Raw genomic sequence first — 17,057 nt, 5'->3', positions numbered from 1 at the left:
CTCTCCTCCACTCTTCCTCTCCCTTCCTACTATCTCTCCTTATCTTTCTCTCCCTTCCACTCTCCTCTCCTTTCCCTTCCTTCTTCCCTCCCTTCCCTACTTCCTTCCTCTCTCCTTCTCCTTCCTTCTTCCCTTACCTCTCCCCTACTCCTACCCTCTTTCTTCCCCTTCCTGCCCTCTCTCCTTCTCTTTCTCTCCCACCCTCCTCTCCTTCTCTTTCTCTCCCTTCCACCCACCTCTCCTCACCTCTTTCTTCTTCCTTTGCCTCTCCTCCACTCTTCCTCTTCCCTACCTACTATCTCTCCTCTTTCTCTCCCTTCCACCCTCCTCTCCTCTCCTCTCCCTTCCTTCTTCCCTCCCTTCCCTACTTCCTTCCTCCTTCTCCTTCCTTCTTCCCTTACCTCTTCCCTACTCCTGTCATCTCTCTTCCTCTTCCTATCCACTCTCCTTCTCTTTCTCTCCCTTCCATCCTCCTCTCCTTCTCTTTCTCTCTCCCTTCCACCCACCTCTCCTTACCTCTTTCTTCTTCCTTTGCCTCTCCTCCACTCTTCCTCTTCCCTTTCTACTATCTGTCCTTCTCTTTCTCTCCCTTCCACCTCCTCTCCTTTCCCCTTCTTCCTCCCTTCCCTACTTCCTTCCTCCTCTCCTTCTCCTTCCTTCTTCCTTACCTCTTTCCTACTCCTGCTCTCTCTCTTCCTCTTCCTACCCACTCTCCTTCTCTTTCTCTCCCTTCCACCCACCTCTCCTTACCTCTTTCTTCTTCCTTTGCCTCTCCTCCACTCTTCCTCTTCCCTTCCTACTATCTCTCCTTCTCTTTCTCTCCCTTCCACCCTCCTCTCCTTTCCCTTCCTTCTTCCCTCCCTTCCCTACTTCCTTCCTCCTCCCCTTCTCCTTCCTTCTTCCCTTCCCGCTTCCCTACTCCTGTCATCTCTCTTCCTCTTCCTACCCACTCTCCTTCTCTTTCTCTCCCTTCCACCCTCCTCTCTTCCCCTTCTTCTTCTGTTTGGCTACTAGTAACCAAGATCAGAAAACCTCTGAGAATGTAAAACGCTCTCCAGGAGACCAGAGTCCCTTTCCAAAGCGATTTGTCGGGGAAGCTGAATCCTCTTCACTGAAAGAATGTTCTCGCTACGCTTGGAGGGGAAATATAAACCCAGCAAGGGCCTCGGAGAATTCCGAAGTGGGAGCCTGGATCTCGATGGGAAAGACCAGCTGTCTCCTTTCCTGGATGTTTGCGGGGATGAATTCGTCCCTGGCTCCAAAGACTCCATCACACCTTATGCCTGTTTTTACGCTCCGGCAGCGAAGAAGGTTAAGGAAGGTTGGCTGGATAAACTCTCCCCGCAAGGGTACGTAGCCCAGTGGTGGGTTTCAAAAAATTGTCCGAACCTACTCTGTGGGTGTGGCCTCCTTTGTGGGAGTGGCTTGCCGCCCATGTGACCGGGTGGGAGTGGCTTGCCACCCATGTGACCGGATATGAAGATGCCGACGACACTTGTCAGAACCACCTTAAATTACCTCTCACGCAGCACTGGCATGCAGAAGAATATGATGTAAACTTGTTTTTTAAAAGGCATCTTTGGTTTGCGTTAAAACAACTTCAACACACGCAAGTTCTGATTGCACCACAAACGCAGTAGTCATCCTTACCTTTCACAGAAGCCCTGAGTTTTATAAATATGAGCATGATAGTGTAGAATAATCCTATCCAAGGACCAGTGGTGGGTTTCAACAAATTTTGGAACCTCTTCTGTAGGTGTGGCCTGCTTTCCGGGTCCACTGGTGGAACCTCTTCTAACCGGTTCGGTAGATTTGACGAACCGGTTCTACTGAATAGGTGCGAACTGGTAGGAACCCACCTCTGACGTAGCCCCCCAAAAAGTCTGTTATAATTGATTCTAGAATGACAATGATTTTACTCACCGTAGAGAGCCAGTTGGATCTACAGCAAGGGTATCCAACACAAGGCTTGTGTCTGTGGTTGGATGTGGTGGGTGTCCCAAAAGGCTTCCCAAAAGCACAAAGACGTCTCCTCGTCCCTTTTATTTAGTTCAAAGGGAATTCCTCTCCAGCAAAGTCCCGGCCAACAGTCTTTCAAGAGATTTCACAACTGCAGGCCTTTAGCAGGCTTGGAGAGCTGCCAGGCCGATATCTTCGAAACTCCATGCTGTAGCAGCAATTACTGGGCAAGAAGTCAGGAACAGATCTTCACCATAATGAAACGAACCAATTGTCTCCTACAAACTCTCCTCCCCTTTCGCTCCTCTTTATTCCCCATGGGAGGGGTCATTTCACCGTCCACCTGTGGCTTTACTCCTGAGTCGGCCCTTGTTCCTTAGCTGTTCCCTTCTCCTGGCAGCTCTGCGCATGTGCACACTGGGAACAGGCTCCAGCTGTTCTTCTGCCCCACTGATCTCCGACTCCAAAGGCAGCTGATAACTGTCAGATAGCCCTGGACCCCTCTCTGCCTCTGACACACAGAACCCTCATCAGAGCCTTCCCCAGACTCTAGAACTGGCCCATGTTCCTCCCCAAGATCCTCACTGTCTGAGTCTACCACCAGCTCTGCTAGTCGCTGGTGGCCCAAAACACTCGGATCTGGCCCATGGGGCTGTCCTGGAAAATTGAAGGGTTTGGCCTGCGTGGCTTTGGCCCAGTCTACCCAATGCAAAGAGGAAACATCGGTCCAGTTTGGCTTCAGCCCAGTTTACCCAGTGTGAAGGGGAAACCTCAGGCCAGTGTGGCTTCGGCCCGGTCTAACCAGTGCGAAGGGGAAACATGCCAACAGTTTGGGGAGTGGCGTCAAGATGGCCATGCCCACCCAGTCAGCCATACCCACCCAGTTGGCCACATCCAATGAGTGGCATCAAGTTGGCCAAACCCACCCAGTTCCCCTCCCCAGGTCAACCAGAGCCCTCAGTGGAATTGAGTTTGACACCACTGGTCTTCAGGTTGAGGCAGTAGGCTAGAAACTGGGAGATGGTGAGTTCTAGCACCACCTTTTAGGCAGGAAATCAGATCGGGTGATTTTGAGTCTATCACCAGGAAAAAGGTGAGTTCTAGTCCCGCCTCAGGCATGAAATCTGGCTAGTTCACTTTGGGTCAATCACCAGGAGACAAGTGAATTCTAGTACCACCTTCTCTTCTTCCTCCTCCTCCTCTTCCTCCTAATCCTCCTCCTCTTCCACTCCCTTCTTCTCTTCCTTTTCCTCTTCCTCCTCATCTCCTCTTCAAATTACTTTTGTTTTTCTTCCCATGTAGGAAGCATGTGTTTCAGAAACGCTGGGTGAAGTTCGATGGAGAAAGCATGGCTTATTATAGCAACGACAAGGTGAGTCTCTTGCGCTAAATAATGTATAAGTCCACTCTGAGCAAATTATTAGTGTGGACTTAGCCATAGGCAACTGCTTAAACATAAGATTTGGGTAGCAGGCTCACTCAGGTCTGGTCCTCATTCTCCCCGAAGGTACAAGGCAATTATTAGATGTAGGAAGTAAGGGATATGACCTGGATGGAATCATTCCTTAGCAAAAGCATTTTTAATTCCACCACAAAGCAACATTCAGAAGTGGCTCAGGCAGATCCTTCCCTAATTCACTGCAGCATAAGAAGGAGAAAGTAGAACACCGTAAGACTTGTAACAGTCTGTTATTAGGGCCAATCTGAATAAAATTAGTTTTAGGCTTCCCATGGAGCTGATTTTCTTCCCTCCCTTTCATCTCCCCTCCCCCTCCCCTCCCTCTCTCCTCCCCCTCCCCTTCCTTGTCTCCTTTCCCCTCCCTCTCATTTTCCTTCTCCTTCCCTCCCTCCCTCTCCTTCTGCTGTCTGATTCCTTCCTTACTTCCTCCCCTCCCCTTTCTTTCTTCCTTTCCCTTGCAGTCCAAGGGACTCAATGCAGGAGTCTTCTCCAGTACCATAGTTCAAATGCTTCCATTCTTTGGCGCTCATCCTTCCTTATGGTCCAACTTTCACAGCCATCCATTGCAATTGGGAAAACCACAGCCTTGACTCAGTGGTGGGTTTCAAAATTTTTTTAGAACCTCTTCTGTAGTGTGGCCTGCTTTGTGGGAGTGGCTTGCCAGCCACATGACTGAATGGGAGTGGCTTGCCAGCCATATGACTGGGTTGGTGTGGCCAACTTGTAAAATGTGGTGAAACTCACTTAATAACGCTCTTGCTTAGCAACCAAAATGTTGGCTCAGAAACTCTGGCATTTAAGCACGCAAATCTTAAAGCTCTCAAGTTACAAGAGCCTTGCAAAAAACAAACAAACTCAGGAGTGTTCAAACTTGATAGCTTTAAGACTTGTGGACTTCAACTCCCAGAATTCCTCCTCCAGTCATGTTGGCTCAGGAACTCTGGCATTGAAGTGTGCAAGTCTTAAAGCTGTCAAGTTACAAGACGCTTGCACTCTTTAGGAAAAAAAAAAACCCAGGGGTGTTCAAACTTGACAGCTTTAAGACGTGTGGACTTCAACTCCCAGAATTCCTCCTCTCGCTCTTCATCTTGATGATGTGCGGATGGATGGGGGGGAGGGAGCTGGATCTGGTTCTAAACGGCATTGTAGATTTGTGGAACCTCTTCTATAGAAGAGCTTAGAACTGGCAGGAACCCACCCCTGCCTTGGCTAGAAGGACTTTTATTGGCAGGGTGATGTCTCTGCTTTTTAGGATGCTGTCTAGATTTGCCATAGTTTTCCTCCCCAGGAGCAAGCGTCTTTTAATTGCTTGGCTTTAGTCCCCACCTGCGGTGATCTTGGAACCCAGGAAAAGAAAACTTGTCCCTACGTAGGAGCTGGTAAATGGAAGAGATGGTGGATTTCAAAAATCTAGTAAATAGAACAGCGACTGCAGTTCCGCATCTAGTCAGCAGATGCCTGTAGATGCCAGGATATAATTTCTGGATGGAAAAAAAAAACTGCAGCATGAATTTTGCAACAAGAGTTAGATCATTGTGATGAAATGGAGAGAAATTTCCTCTGTGGCAACCTGATTGCATCTCCAAAAAAAACCTGAGCATATGAGAATATGATTGAATGTTAGCAGTCTGGATTTAACCCACGAGAAATATGGCAGTCAAACCAACCCATTTCTTTGTGCAACTCTACAAAAAACATCTGGGAAATAAAATACTTTCGTAGTGCCGTGTTTCCCCAAAAATAAGGCAGCCTCTTATTTTCTTTTGACCCTCGAAATAAGCGCTTGGCCTTATTTTCGGGGAGGTCTTATTATTTTTGAGGTGCAGGAGGTGGTGAGCGTGGTCACCTCACGGCTGCTGCTGTGTTGCAATATTTCCAAGTAGTAGAGAAGCTATACAACATGGTTCAATACCCTTAGACATAAAACAATTCTGTGAGGATTGGGTGTTGAGCAGAGTGATGGCACGAGGGGAAAAATCTCCATCGAGATGTTTTGGCATGCAATTCCCTATGGCCGAGCTGATATTCCTTATCAGTCCCAACAAATATGAAATATCACCCCACAATGAAATTAAAGATCAGTCTTAGTGTCTGCTTGCAAAGAAAGAAAGAAAGAAAGAAAGAAAGAAAGAAAGAAGAAAGAAAGAAAGAAAGAAAGAAAGAAAGAAAGAAAGCCGGTTATCATTTTTTTGCAGAAAAATCTTCTTTTTGGTCAGCCAAACTTTTGGAACAGAAATGGAATTTGCAGTAGCTTGGCCAGGAACGTGTAATCTTGCCTTTTGTAAAGCTACCCTTGTGTGCGAATTAGCTTACCTTTATGGTTTTGATATAGGACATCTACTCCAAGGGCATCATCCTTCTCTCCGCGATAGCGACCGTCCGAATGCATGGAGACAGCAAGTTTGAAGTGGTGACAGCACACCGAATATTTGTCTTCAGGGCTGAAAAGGAAGGTGAGCCTCATTTTTTGAGGATTCCTTTATTGGCTGCAAAAAAATTGATTCTTTTTCAGATCAGAAGGGGATTCAGCCGGTTCGGACTGGTTTGGGCGAACCAGTAGCTTCAACAATCAGTTGGCCCTGCTTCCCACCCCACTTATGCTGTCTTTCTAGCTCATCTCCAGCTTCAAAAGAAGCTTCTTGGATGAGAGGTGAAATATCTTCAAAGAAAAACCAGAAAGTCCAGTTATCTCTTAAAAAAAGCACCTTTGGGACATCCGTGATCTGGATGACTGAGAATCTCCTTAGACATTCGCTGTGGGATTTCTAGGTTGGTGCCTCCTAAATATGTGGAAATAACTCTTCCATTATTTTCAGCCGGAATAGGGTTTTGATCCAGGAAACCTCGCTAATGGTTAAGGCACCGGGCTAGAACCTTGGAAATTGTGAGTTCTAGTCCCAACTTAGACAAGAAAGCCAGCTAGGTGACTTTAGGCCGATCAACTAGGATCTCAGGGTTCCAAATAGCATCCAAAATTAAATCAGAGTCCAAGGCAAAGTATTGCTCAACGTTCCAATTTATGAAGAGAGCCATAGTGGCACATCTGGGAAAACCCAAATCTGAAAGCTTCCCGATTTCCCGCACCTAGTTGAAATTTCAAGATCCTGCCCCCACACTCACAAGCCCATCACATGGTCCAATCTTCCACTGCCATGTTGGCAGCTTCCACCAATCCAGTTCCGGCCAGGTGCAGAGACAAAGGATGACCTTGGCTTTCTGGAGAGAATGTTGTTATGGCTACAGAGCATCTAACTCTGTACAATCCCCTCTCCCATTTTCCCACAATAGGAAAGGCATAGTAGAATAATAGAAAGTGTGGCAGGCCAAAGGCCCAGAAGAAAAGATGGCTGCAGGCCTGGCATAGGAGACAAATGCATCGCTGAATGCCCAGTTTTAGGAAACCATGATCCCACCAGAAAAGGTGTTGCCACATCAGCAGTGGACAATCCTGAGTAGGATTCACACCTCCCACAACATCTGTCGGGACACTCTGGCTCATATTTATGCGTGACCCGTCAAAACCGCGGAGGACAAAATCGCGCTCGACGAAAGCGCGCATTTGACGTCATCACAGCGCGACGAAAAAAATTAAAAATTGAAATAAAATTAAAATTAAAGCAAGCCGATTCACATAAAGGTAAGGGTTAGGTTTAGGGTTAGGGTTAGGGTTAGGTTAAGGGTTAGGGTTAGGTTTAGAGCGTTAGGGTTACGTTTAGCGTTAGGTTAAGGGTTAGCGTTAGGTTTAGCGTTACGTTAACGGTTAGGTTTAGGTTAGATTTAGACTTAGGTTAAGGGTTAGGTTTAGGGTTAGGTTTGGGGGGTTAGGGTAAGGTTTTTGCTTTATTTTTACATTTTTCGATCACAGCGTGAGGTTTTCGTCGCGCTGTGATGACGTCAAATGCGCGCTTTCGTCGAGCGCGATTTTGTCCTCCGCGATTTTGTGGTGGAACCATATTTATGATGGCTGCAGGATCCCCGGGAGCAGAGGGGGTTCATGTTATCCCGTTTTGCAGTCATCCAGGTCATGGTTGTCTCAAAGGTGCTTTCTCAAGAGGCCACTGGACTTCCTTGTTTTTCTTTGAAGACGTTTTGCTTCTCATCCAAGAAGCTTCTTCAGCTCTGACTGGATGGTTGGGGAATGGAAGGATTGATACTCCTGGCAGACAGCTGGCCATTCTCATCCTTTTAAGAGAGTTGTTGAGGCCACTTGGAGGTTTATCTATCTTCTGGCGAGCAACATTCATGGGGAAGCCAGATCCGTTTAACGACCCTGTTACTAACTTAACAACTGCAGTCATTCAGTTCATGATTGTGGCGAGAAAAGTCCTTAAAAACGGGGCATGAAACCACCTGATTCACTCAACAAGCATGTTCCCGACTTTTAAACAACCACAGCAAATTCTCTTAACCATCAGGTGACTAACGCCTCCACTGGGGTGATTCCTTTAACAACTGTGCAAAAGAAAGGTCGTACAATGGGGGCCAAGCTCCCTTCACAACTGTCTCGCTTAGGAATGGAACTGTCGGGCTGAAATATGGTCATAGGGCGAGGATTGAGGACTCCCTGTATTTAAGCAAGTGTGAAACAAGTGCTTCAAACTCTGACGCTCCGTTGGGCCTTGCAAAACTAATTGGCGATTAGTTTCTCTGGCAGCATTTCAAGGGAGATAAAGGTGGGTGTTTATCAGCCTTATCCCGAAAGACTTTGACAGACTTCTGTTGGACTCTTTACAAACTATTTGGGACTCATTACGGGCTGGGAATGAACAAAATTCGGAGCCGTTTAAATAAAAGAGGGTTTTTGGGGGCTAAGCATGTGATTTATGCTTTATCAGGAAGCCTAGGTCAGAATGGGAGGGATTTCTTTTGCCTATGAATAGAGCTTTCTCTCTCTTTATCTCCGAAGTGCTGTCATCTGCTGTGGACTATTAAGGAGGGTGGGGGCTGCTTTTCAAAGAGCATGTTTCTCCATTTCTCATCCAGGGGAATATAATAATCTGGCTTTTAAAAAATATTTCTCAAAATATTTCACTCTTCTAGGAGAGGGTGGGTGCTAACTTTCTACATGTCATTTTTTGTGCGGGCGCACGAATGTTTAGAAGAACGGAACAATTGGGTGACCATCCTCTTCACTGCTCTGCGGTCCCTCCCGGCAATTTCTCGAGCACGGACGGCCGTCCCTCCAGAAAAATGCGGCTACCTGGAATTGAAAGGCTACAAAACCAAAATCTTTACCCTGCTGCAAGGGAACAGTGTGTGGATATGCAAGAACTACCAGGTGACGCCTGCAATTTTCTTTCTTCCTCTTTTCTTTTCCTGCTGGCCCCAAATCTGAAGTGATGTTAGTAAGGCTGCTGAGAAAAATTAGGAAGCTTGGACTGATTGTGTATTTACAAAATAACATCCCGCCTCTCCTCCCCTCCATTCGTCCTCATCCTTTCCCCCTCCATTTCATTTGATTCCATTCCACCTTTTCTCTTTTCTTCCCTTCCCTTCCTTCTATTCTATTCTATTCTATTCTATTCTATTCCATCCCATCCATCCCATTCCATTCCTCCTTTTCTCTTCCTTTCCTTTCCTTTCCTTATTTTTCCTTATTGTTCTTTCTCTTCTCTTTTCTTCTCTTCCTTTCCTTTCCTTTCCTTTCTTTATTATTCTATTCTGTTCTGTTCAATTCTATTCTATAATATTCTATTCTATTCTATTCCCTTCCTTTCCTCCTCTTCTCTTCCCTTCCCTTCCTTCTATTCTATTCTATTCTATTCTATTCCATCCCATCCCATCCCATTCCATTCCGTTCCTCCTTTTCTCTTCCTTTCCTTTCCTTTCCTTATTTTTCCTTATTGTTCTCTTCTCTTCTCTTTTCTTCTCTTCCTTTCCTTTCCTTTCTTTATTATTCTTTTCTATTCTATTCTGTTCTATTCTATTCCCTTCCCTTCCCTTCCCTTCCCTTCCCTTCCCTTCCTTTCCTTTCCTTTCCTTTCCTTCTTCTTCTATTCTACTCCACTCCATTCCTCCTCTTCTCTTCTCTTCCTTTCCTTTCCTTTCTTTATTATTCTATTCTGTTCTATTCTATTCTATTCTATTCTATTCTATTCCCTTCCTTTCCTCCTCTTCTCTTCCCTTCCCTTCCCTTCCTTTCCTTATACTTCTATTCTATTCTATTCTATTCTATTCTATTCTATTCTATTCTATTCTGTTTTGTTCTATTCTATTCCATTCCATTCCATTCCTCCTCTTCTCTTCTCTTCCTTTCTTTTCCTTATACTTCTATTCTATTCCATTCCATCCCATCCCTTCCCATTCCATTCCTCCTCTTCTCTTCTCTTCTCCTCTCCTCTCCTCTTCTCTTCCCTCCCTTCCCTCCCTTATTATTCTATTCTATTCTATTCTATTCTACCCTACCCTACCCTACCCTACCCTACCCTACCCTACCCTACCCTACTCTACTCTACTCTACTCTACTCTAGCATTCAGCCAGTGATTTTGAGCAACTGATTGTAGCAATAGAGTGGTAAGACAAATACTTGTGAACATACCCTAGGTAGATGGAATAGATGGCATAATTGTACGTCTGACTTTGTACCCACATACTTAAGTCCATGCATAAACGTAAATGGTGTACAACATATAAGTACATGCAACCTCCCACAGATGCCACATATGTGTGGGTGTGTATTGATTTGTAGCAACAGGATATCACTTTTCATGTTTCTCAATTTAACTTCTGACCTCAAGATATTTTCAGTGAGAATTACCAGGTGTGAGAGCTGCTTCTTGGAAAGGTAAAAATGCTAGTTTCCAAAACAATTAACATGGCAGTTTTCTTTTCAACTGTCTCGATTTGTCTATGAACAGTTTAGGATTGCAGTTTGACCTCAGCTGTGTTGAACAATGTTCAGTGTTTGGCGTCTTTGGTTCTTTTGGTATTGGATGGTATTTGACACCCCAAAATTAGAAGTTGGACTGCCATACAAAAGCAGTGGGGGGAGAAGAGGGGGCGGGGAGGAAGGAGGGAAGGAATCCAGAAAGGAATATAGCTATATCAATTGATGGATGGAAGGAAGGAGGGAAGGAAGAAAAAGGAAGGACTGAATCAGGAAGGAAGGAATCTAGCTATCTGAATTGAAAGAAGGAAGGAAGGAGTGACTCAGAAAGGAAAGAAGGAAGGAAGGAATCTATATGAATGAAAGGAAAGAAAGAAAGAAGGAAGGAAGGAAGGAAGGAAGGACTGAATCAGGAAGGAAGGAATCTAGCTATATGAATTGAAAGAAGGAAGGAAGGAGTGACTCAGAACGGAAAGAAGGAAGGAAGGAATCTATACGAATGGAAGGAAAAAAGGAAGGAGTGACTCAGAAAGGAAAGACAGAGGGACGGAATCTGTATGAATGAAAGGAAAGAAAGAAGGAAGGAAGGAGTGACTCAGAAAGGAAAGACGGAGGGAAGGAATCTATATGAATGAAAGGGAAGAAAGAAAGAAGGAAGGGAGGAAGGAAGGAAGGAAGGAAGGAAGGAAGGAAAGAAGGACTGAATCAGGAAGGAAGGAATCTAGCTATATGAATTGAAAGAAGGAAGGAAGGAGAGATTCAGAATGGAAAGAAGGAAGGAAGGAATCTATATGAATGGAAGGAAGGAAGGTAGGAAAAAGAAAGGAGTGAATCAGGAAGGATGGAATCTAGCTATATGAATTGAAAGAAGGAAGGAAGAGTGACTCAGAAAGGAAAGAAGGAAGGAATATATATGAATGGAAGGAAAAAAGGAAGGAGTGACTCAGAAAGGAAAGACAGAGGGAAGGAACCTATATGAATGAAAGGAAAGAAAGAAGGAAGGAAGGATGACTCAGAAAGGAAAGACGGAGGGAAGGAATCTATATGAATGAAAGGAAAGAAAGAAGGAAGGAAGGAGTGAATCAGAAAGGAAAGAAAGAAGGAAGGAAGGAGTGAATCAGAAAGGAAAGAAGGAATCCAGTTACATAAGTGGAAGGGAGGGAAGGAGGGTGGGGGAAGGAAGGAAGGAGGGTGGGAGGGAAGGAAGGAAGAGTAAATTAGGAAGGAAGGAATCTAGCTATAAATAGAAGGAAGGAAAGAGTGAATCAGGAAGGAGGGAAGGAATCCAGTTATATATAAGTGGAAGGAAGGAGGGAGGGAAGGAAGGAATCTGATTATATGAATACAAGGAACGAAGGAAGAAAGGAAGGGAGAAGAAGAAAAGGACATGGCATGACGTTCTATGCTTCAGAGAAGCCACGGATGGCATGTTCTTGATAGCTCCGTTACGTACAATTGAGGCACATAGCAAAGCTTAATGACAAAGCTTAATCAATTTCAGGAAATTGGAAGTCCTATTCAGGTGAATTCAGACCTAATTGCCTGCAATTTTTTTTAAAAATGGATGATTCAGAGAAGAAAAGAGTTTTGATGGAGAGGAATAAACTTAATAAGGCCTGAAGGAGGCTACTTTGGTGACGCACATGGCTACGAGAGAAATGCACTCATTTTGTTAAGAGCGGAGAACCGAGGCCTCGGCTGATGAATCGGATACCACAGAGTGGACAGATCCATGCAGGAAATGCCTTCATCAAGCGTGGAAGGGACGCTCGCCAATTTAGATGTTCCGCCAAGTTGATGAGTTGACCTCGGGTGATCTCAGTAAGTTGAAGGAGGAAGGCCGGCCTTGTGAGAACTTGGAAAGACTTCGCACAGGAAAACCAACCGCTGTAACCTGGACTGAGAAGTTGACCTCAGAGATCTCAGAAAAAGTTCTCTTCCCACCAAAAAGCCCCACATAATTGTGCCCATCAAGTCAGCGGGAGTTGAACCCAGTTTGAAGAAACTTCATGGTTCTTTTTCCCTTTCCCTTTTCCCCATATACCTTTGCAAGGGGGGGAACACAAAAGATACGTTTTGGAGGTAGCCATGTGGGCTATTGATTTGTTCTCCCCTGATGAAAAGGGCAACGGGAGGATGTAAGATACAAAAATGGCTAGAGGAAGTTTAGGATAGGATAGGACACACCCCTGAACCCCATTTTGGGCTTAGCAAGTCTCCCCGCCACTTCCTGGGACCAAAAATAGGGTATGTGGGGGCACACTGCTCCCCCCATGCTCCCCTTGCCCCCGCGCAAGCATGCACGACCTTCTCCCCCCCCCAATTTGCACGCATCTCTTGCAAGCGCCCTGCAACTCATGCGTGCATGGCAGAGACCCGAAAATCCACTAGCCGGCGGGAGCACTCTGCGCATGTGCAGTGGAGCTCAGGTGGTACGATGGCTCGCATGCCCGCAGAGAGAGATCTGCGTGCCACTTGTGGCACATGTGCCATAGTTCCGCCATCACAGGGATAGAATAGGATAGGATAAGATAGGTTAAGGAAAGGGAAGATGAGATAACTATCTCGCTGAAGAGAACTGAAGAAGCTTCTTGGATGAGAAGCAAAATGTCTTCAAAGAAAAACAACTTGTAAAATGTGGTGGAACTCACTTAACAACGCTCTTGCTTAGCAACCAAAATGTTGGCTCAGAAACTCTGGCATTTGAAGCACGCAAGTCTTAAAGCTGTCACGTTACAAGACCCTTGAACCCCTAACTCTTTAGAAAAAACAACCCAGGGGTGTTCAAACTTTGACAGCTTTAAGACGTGTGGACTTCAACTCCCAGAATTCCTCCTCCAGTCATGTTGGCTCAGGAACTCTGGCATTGAAGTGTGCAAGCCTTAAAGCTGTCAAGTTACATGACACTTGCACCCCTAACCCTTTAGGGAAAAAACCCCAGGGGTGTTCAAACTTGACAGCTTTAAGACTTGTGGACTTCAACTCCCAGAATTCCTCCTCCAGTCACGTTGGCTCAGGAACTCTGGCATTGAAGTGTGCAAGTCTTAAAGCTGTCAAGTTACAAGACCCTTGCACCCCTAACCCTTTAGAAAAAAAACTCCGGGGGTGTTCAAACTTGACAGCTTTAAGACTTGTGGACTTCAACTCCCAGAATTCCTCCTCTCGCTCTTCATCTTGATGATGTGTGGATGGGCGGAGGGAGGGAGCTGGAAGCGGTTCTAAACGGCACTGTAGATTTGTGGCGTGACCCGTCAAAAGCGCGTTCCACAAAAGCGCGGTCGACGAAATCGCGTATGTGACGTCATCACAACGCGACGAAAAAGATCGAAAAATTGAAATAAAAATTAAATTACAGCAAGCCGATTCACATAAAGGTAAGGGTTAGGTTAAGGGTTAGGGTTAGGGTTAGGTTAAGGGTTAGGGTTAGGGTTAGGGTTAGAGCGTTAGCGTTACGTTTAGCGTTAGGTTAAGGGTTAGTGTTAGGTTTTTTGTTACGTTAAGGGTTAGGTTTAGGGTTAGGGTTAGGGTTAGGTTAAGGGTTAGGGTTAGGTTTAGGGTTAGGTTTAGGGTTAGGTTTAGGGGGGTTAGGGAAGGTTTTAGCTTTATTTTTACATTTTCGATCTTTTTCGATCTTTTCCGTCGCGCTGTGATGACGTCACATACGCGCTTTCGTCGATCGCGATTTTGTCGTCCGCGGTTTTGTGGTAGAACCGATTTGTGGAACCTCTTCTATAGAAGAGCTTAGAACTGGCAGGAACCCATCCTTTTTGCCGTGGCCTCTTGCAAAAAAACATCTTTGGGATATAACTGCAAACCATAATGCTAATGCGAACAATGGGCCCAATCTTAGGGACAAGCATGACCTGGATGGCTGAGAATCTCTATAGATTTTTAGCTATGCAGATTTGAGATGAAGACCCTCGGAATGGTGTGGGAGTAGGAATGGATTTCCAGAAGAATTGCAGATTGCAAGAACCAGTTGTACCACTGATAAACCTCCAAGTGGCCTCAACGACCCTCTAAAAGGATGCAAATGACCAGTTCTCTGCAAGGAGTATAAATCCTTCCATTCCCCACCATCCAGTCGGAGCTGAAGAAGCTCCTTGGATGGGAAGCGAAACGTCTTCAAAACAAAAACAAAAAAAAAAAACCCAAGAAAGTCCTCTTGCCTTTTGACAAAGCACTTTTGGGACAACCATGACCTGGAGGACTGAGAATCTCCATGAACATTGAAATGCCCGGTGGAACTATTGTCTTTGGGCTTGTCAAAATGGCGAGGCTGAATGGAAGGATTGTTTTCATGGCGCTGTGATTCTATTATCTTTTTCATTATTGCTGGCTGTTAAGCAAATGCCAGTCACTGATATTGACTCTTCAGACATCTGAATATAAATGAGCTGAGCCAGGGGAACATAATACGGCCACAATTGCTGGAGTCCATCAGCTAGCAGAGTGTGAAATTCTGAATAAGCCCAGCTTAATTATTGCAGTGTTCAGCCGCCTTGAAAGCAAAGCAAAGCAAGGCAGAAAAACACTCATTCGTGTGCAAAGAAAAGGGGGGCAGATTTATATATTAGAATAGAATAGAATAGAATAGAATAGGAATGGAATGGAATGGAATGTAGAATAACAGAATTGGTAGGGACCTTAGAGGTCTTCTAGTCTAACTCCCTGCTTAGGCAAGAATAGAATAGAAAGAATGGAATGGAATGGAGAATGGAATAGGAATGGAATGGAATAGGAATGGAATAGGGAATGGAATGGAATGGAATAGGAATGGAAATGAATAGGAATAGGAATGGAATAGGAATGGAATGGAATGGAATAGGAATAGGAATGGAATGGAATGGAATAGAATAGAATGAATGGAATAGGAATAGGAATAGGAATGGAATGGGATTGGAATGGAATGTAATAGAATAGAATGAATGTAATAGAATAGAATGAATGGAATAGGAATGGAATAGGAATGGAATAGAATAGAATGAATGGAATAGGAGTTGAATAGGAATGGAATGGAATGAATGAATAGAATAGAATGAATGGAATAGGAATGGAATGGATGGAATGGATGGAATGGAATAGAAGAATGAATGTAATAGAATAGAATGAATGGAATAGGAACGGAATAGGAATGGAATAGAATAGAATGAATGGAATAGGTGTGGGAATAGGAATGGAAGGAATAGAATAGAATGAATGGAATAGGAATAGGAGTGGAATAGGAATGGAATGGAATGGAATAGAAGAAAAGGAATAGAATGAATGGAATAGGAATGAATAGTAGAAAAATGAATGGAATGATGAATAGGAATAGGAATAAGGAATAGAGAATGGAATGGGATAAAATAAAGATATGGAAAAAGAATGGATGGGAATGAGAATGAATTAAGGAATGGGAATGGAAGGATGAATGGAATGGAGGAATAGAATAGAATGGAATGGAATGGAATATGAATGGAATAGGAATGGAATGGAATAGGAATGGAATGGAGAATGGAAAGGAATGGAATAGAATAGAATAGAATAGAATAGAATGGAATGGAATAGGATGAAGAATAGGAATGGAATAGAATGGAATGGAGAATGGAATGGAGAATGGAATAGAATAGGAATAGGAATAGGAATAGGATGGTGGAATGGAATGGAGATGGACTGGAATAGGAATGGAATGGAATGGAATGGAATGGAATGGGAATGGAATAGGAATGGGAATGGACTGGACTGGACTGGACTGGACCGGACCGGAATAGGAATGGAATAGGAATGGAATGGCATAGAATAGAATAGAATAGAATAGAATAACAGAATTGGAAGGGACCTTGGAGGTCTTCTAGTCCAACTCCCTGCTTAGGTAGAAATAGTATAGAATAGGAATAAGAATAAAAATAGAATAGAATTCTTTATTAGCCAAGTGTGATTGGACACACAAGGAATTTGTCTTTGGTGCATAAGCTCTCAGTGTACATAAAAAAAAACATTCATCAATGTTAAGATAAAACACTTAGTGATAGTCGTAGGTTACTAATAAGCAATCAAATCGTACTAGGAAACAAAACAATATGAATTTGCAAAGATACAAGCAGCATGTTTATGGTCATAAGTGGGAAGAGATAGTTACTAGGAAGCATGAGAAGAATAATACTAATGCAGCCTTAGTGAATGGTTTGACAATGGTCAGGGAATTATTTGTTTAGCAGAGTGATGGCATTCGGGGGGGGGGGAAACTGTCCTTGTGCCTAGTTGTTCTGGTGTGCAGTGCCCTATAGCGTCGTTTTGAGGGCAAAAGTTGAAACAATTTATGTCCAGGATTCGAGGGGTCTGTAGATATTTTCACGGCCCTCTTTTGTGCAGTGTCCAGGTCCTCCATGGAAGGCAGATTGGCAGTAATTGTTTTTTCTGCAGTTCTGATTATCCGTTGAAATCTGCCTCTGTCTTGTTGGGTTGCAGAGCCAAACCAGACAGTTATGGAGGTGCAGATGACAGACTCAAGGATTCCTCTGCAGAAAAGGATCAGCAGTTCTTTGTGGCCAAAGTGTTATTTTCCTAGTTTGGCTGTTGGGAGAAATTGAGAAACCATTTGGGATGTTCACAAAATGATTTAATCTGTGTCCTTGTCACAGAGTTGCCTCTTGCTTGTTCATCTCTGCCATTAGGTTTCCATTGAAGCGATGGGGAGGGGGGGGAGGACAGAAGCACTTCATTTTAAATAGCCTGGTAAATGCACCACGTTCTCTCGAAATAAAGTTAATTACGGCATATATATGGCAAGGTAAGTATTCCCAGCCATGTCCATTAGAGAGCTTACTATA

At 44.4% G+C, this 17,057-nt stretch overlaps 1 protein-coding gene across 1 annotated transcript in view; it reads left to right on the top strand.

The window, feature by feature from the left end:
* Positions 1–17,057, top strand: part of ARAP2 (ArfGAP with RhoGAP domain, ankyrin repeat and PH domain 2) — a 113,855-nt gene that overhangs the window by 22,698 nt on the left and 74,100 nt on the right. The window contains 5 exon segments of the mRNA XM_087724798.1: positions 1,015–1,136; positions 1,139–1,349; positions 3,262–3,331; positions 5,751–5,871; positions 8,518–8,696. Coding sequence (XP_087580924.1) covers positions 1,015–1,136; positions 1,139–1,349; positions 3,262–3,331; positions 5,751–5,871; positions 8,518–8,696 — 703 coding nt within the window.

Source organism: Thamnophis sirtalis, unplaced genomic scaffold (assembly GCF_051295495.1).
Source record: "Thamnophis sirtalis isolate CommonGarterSnake01/CBP01778 unplaced genomic scaffold, rThaSir2_p1.2 scaffold_10, whole genome shotgun sequence".
Taxonomy (NCBI): Eukaryota; Metazoa; Chordata; class Lepidosauria; order Squamata; family Natricidae; genus Thamnophis; species Thamnophis sirtalis.
Note: the sequence above shows the minus strand (reverse complement) of the source record. Positions and strands in the feature narration are given on the sequence as shown.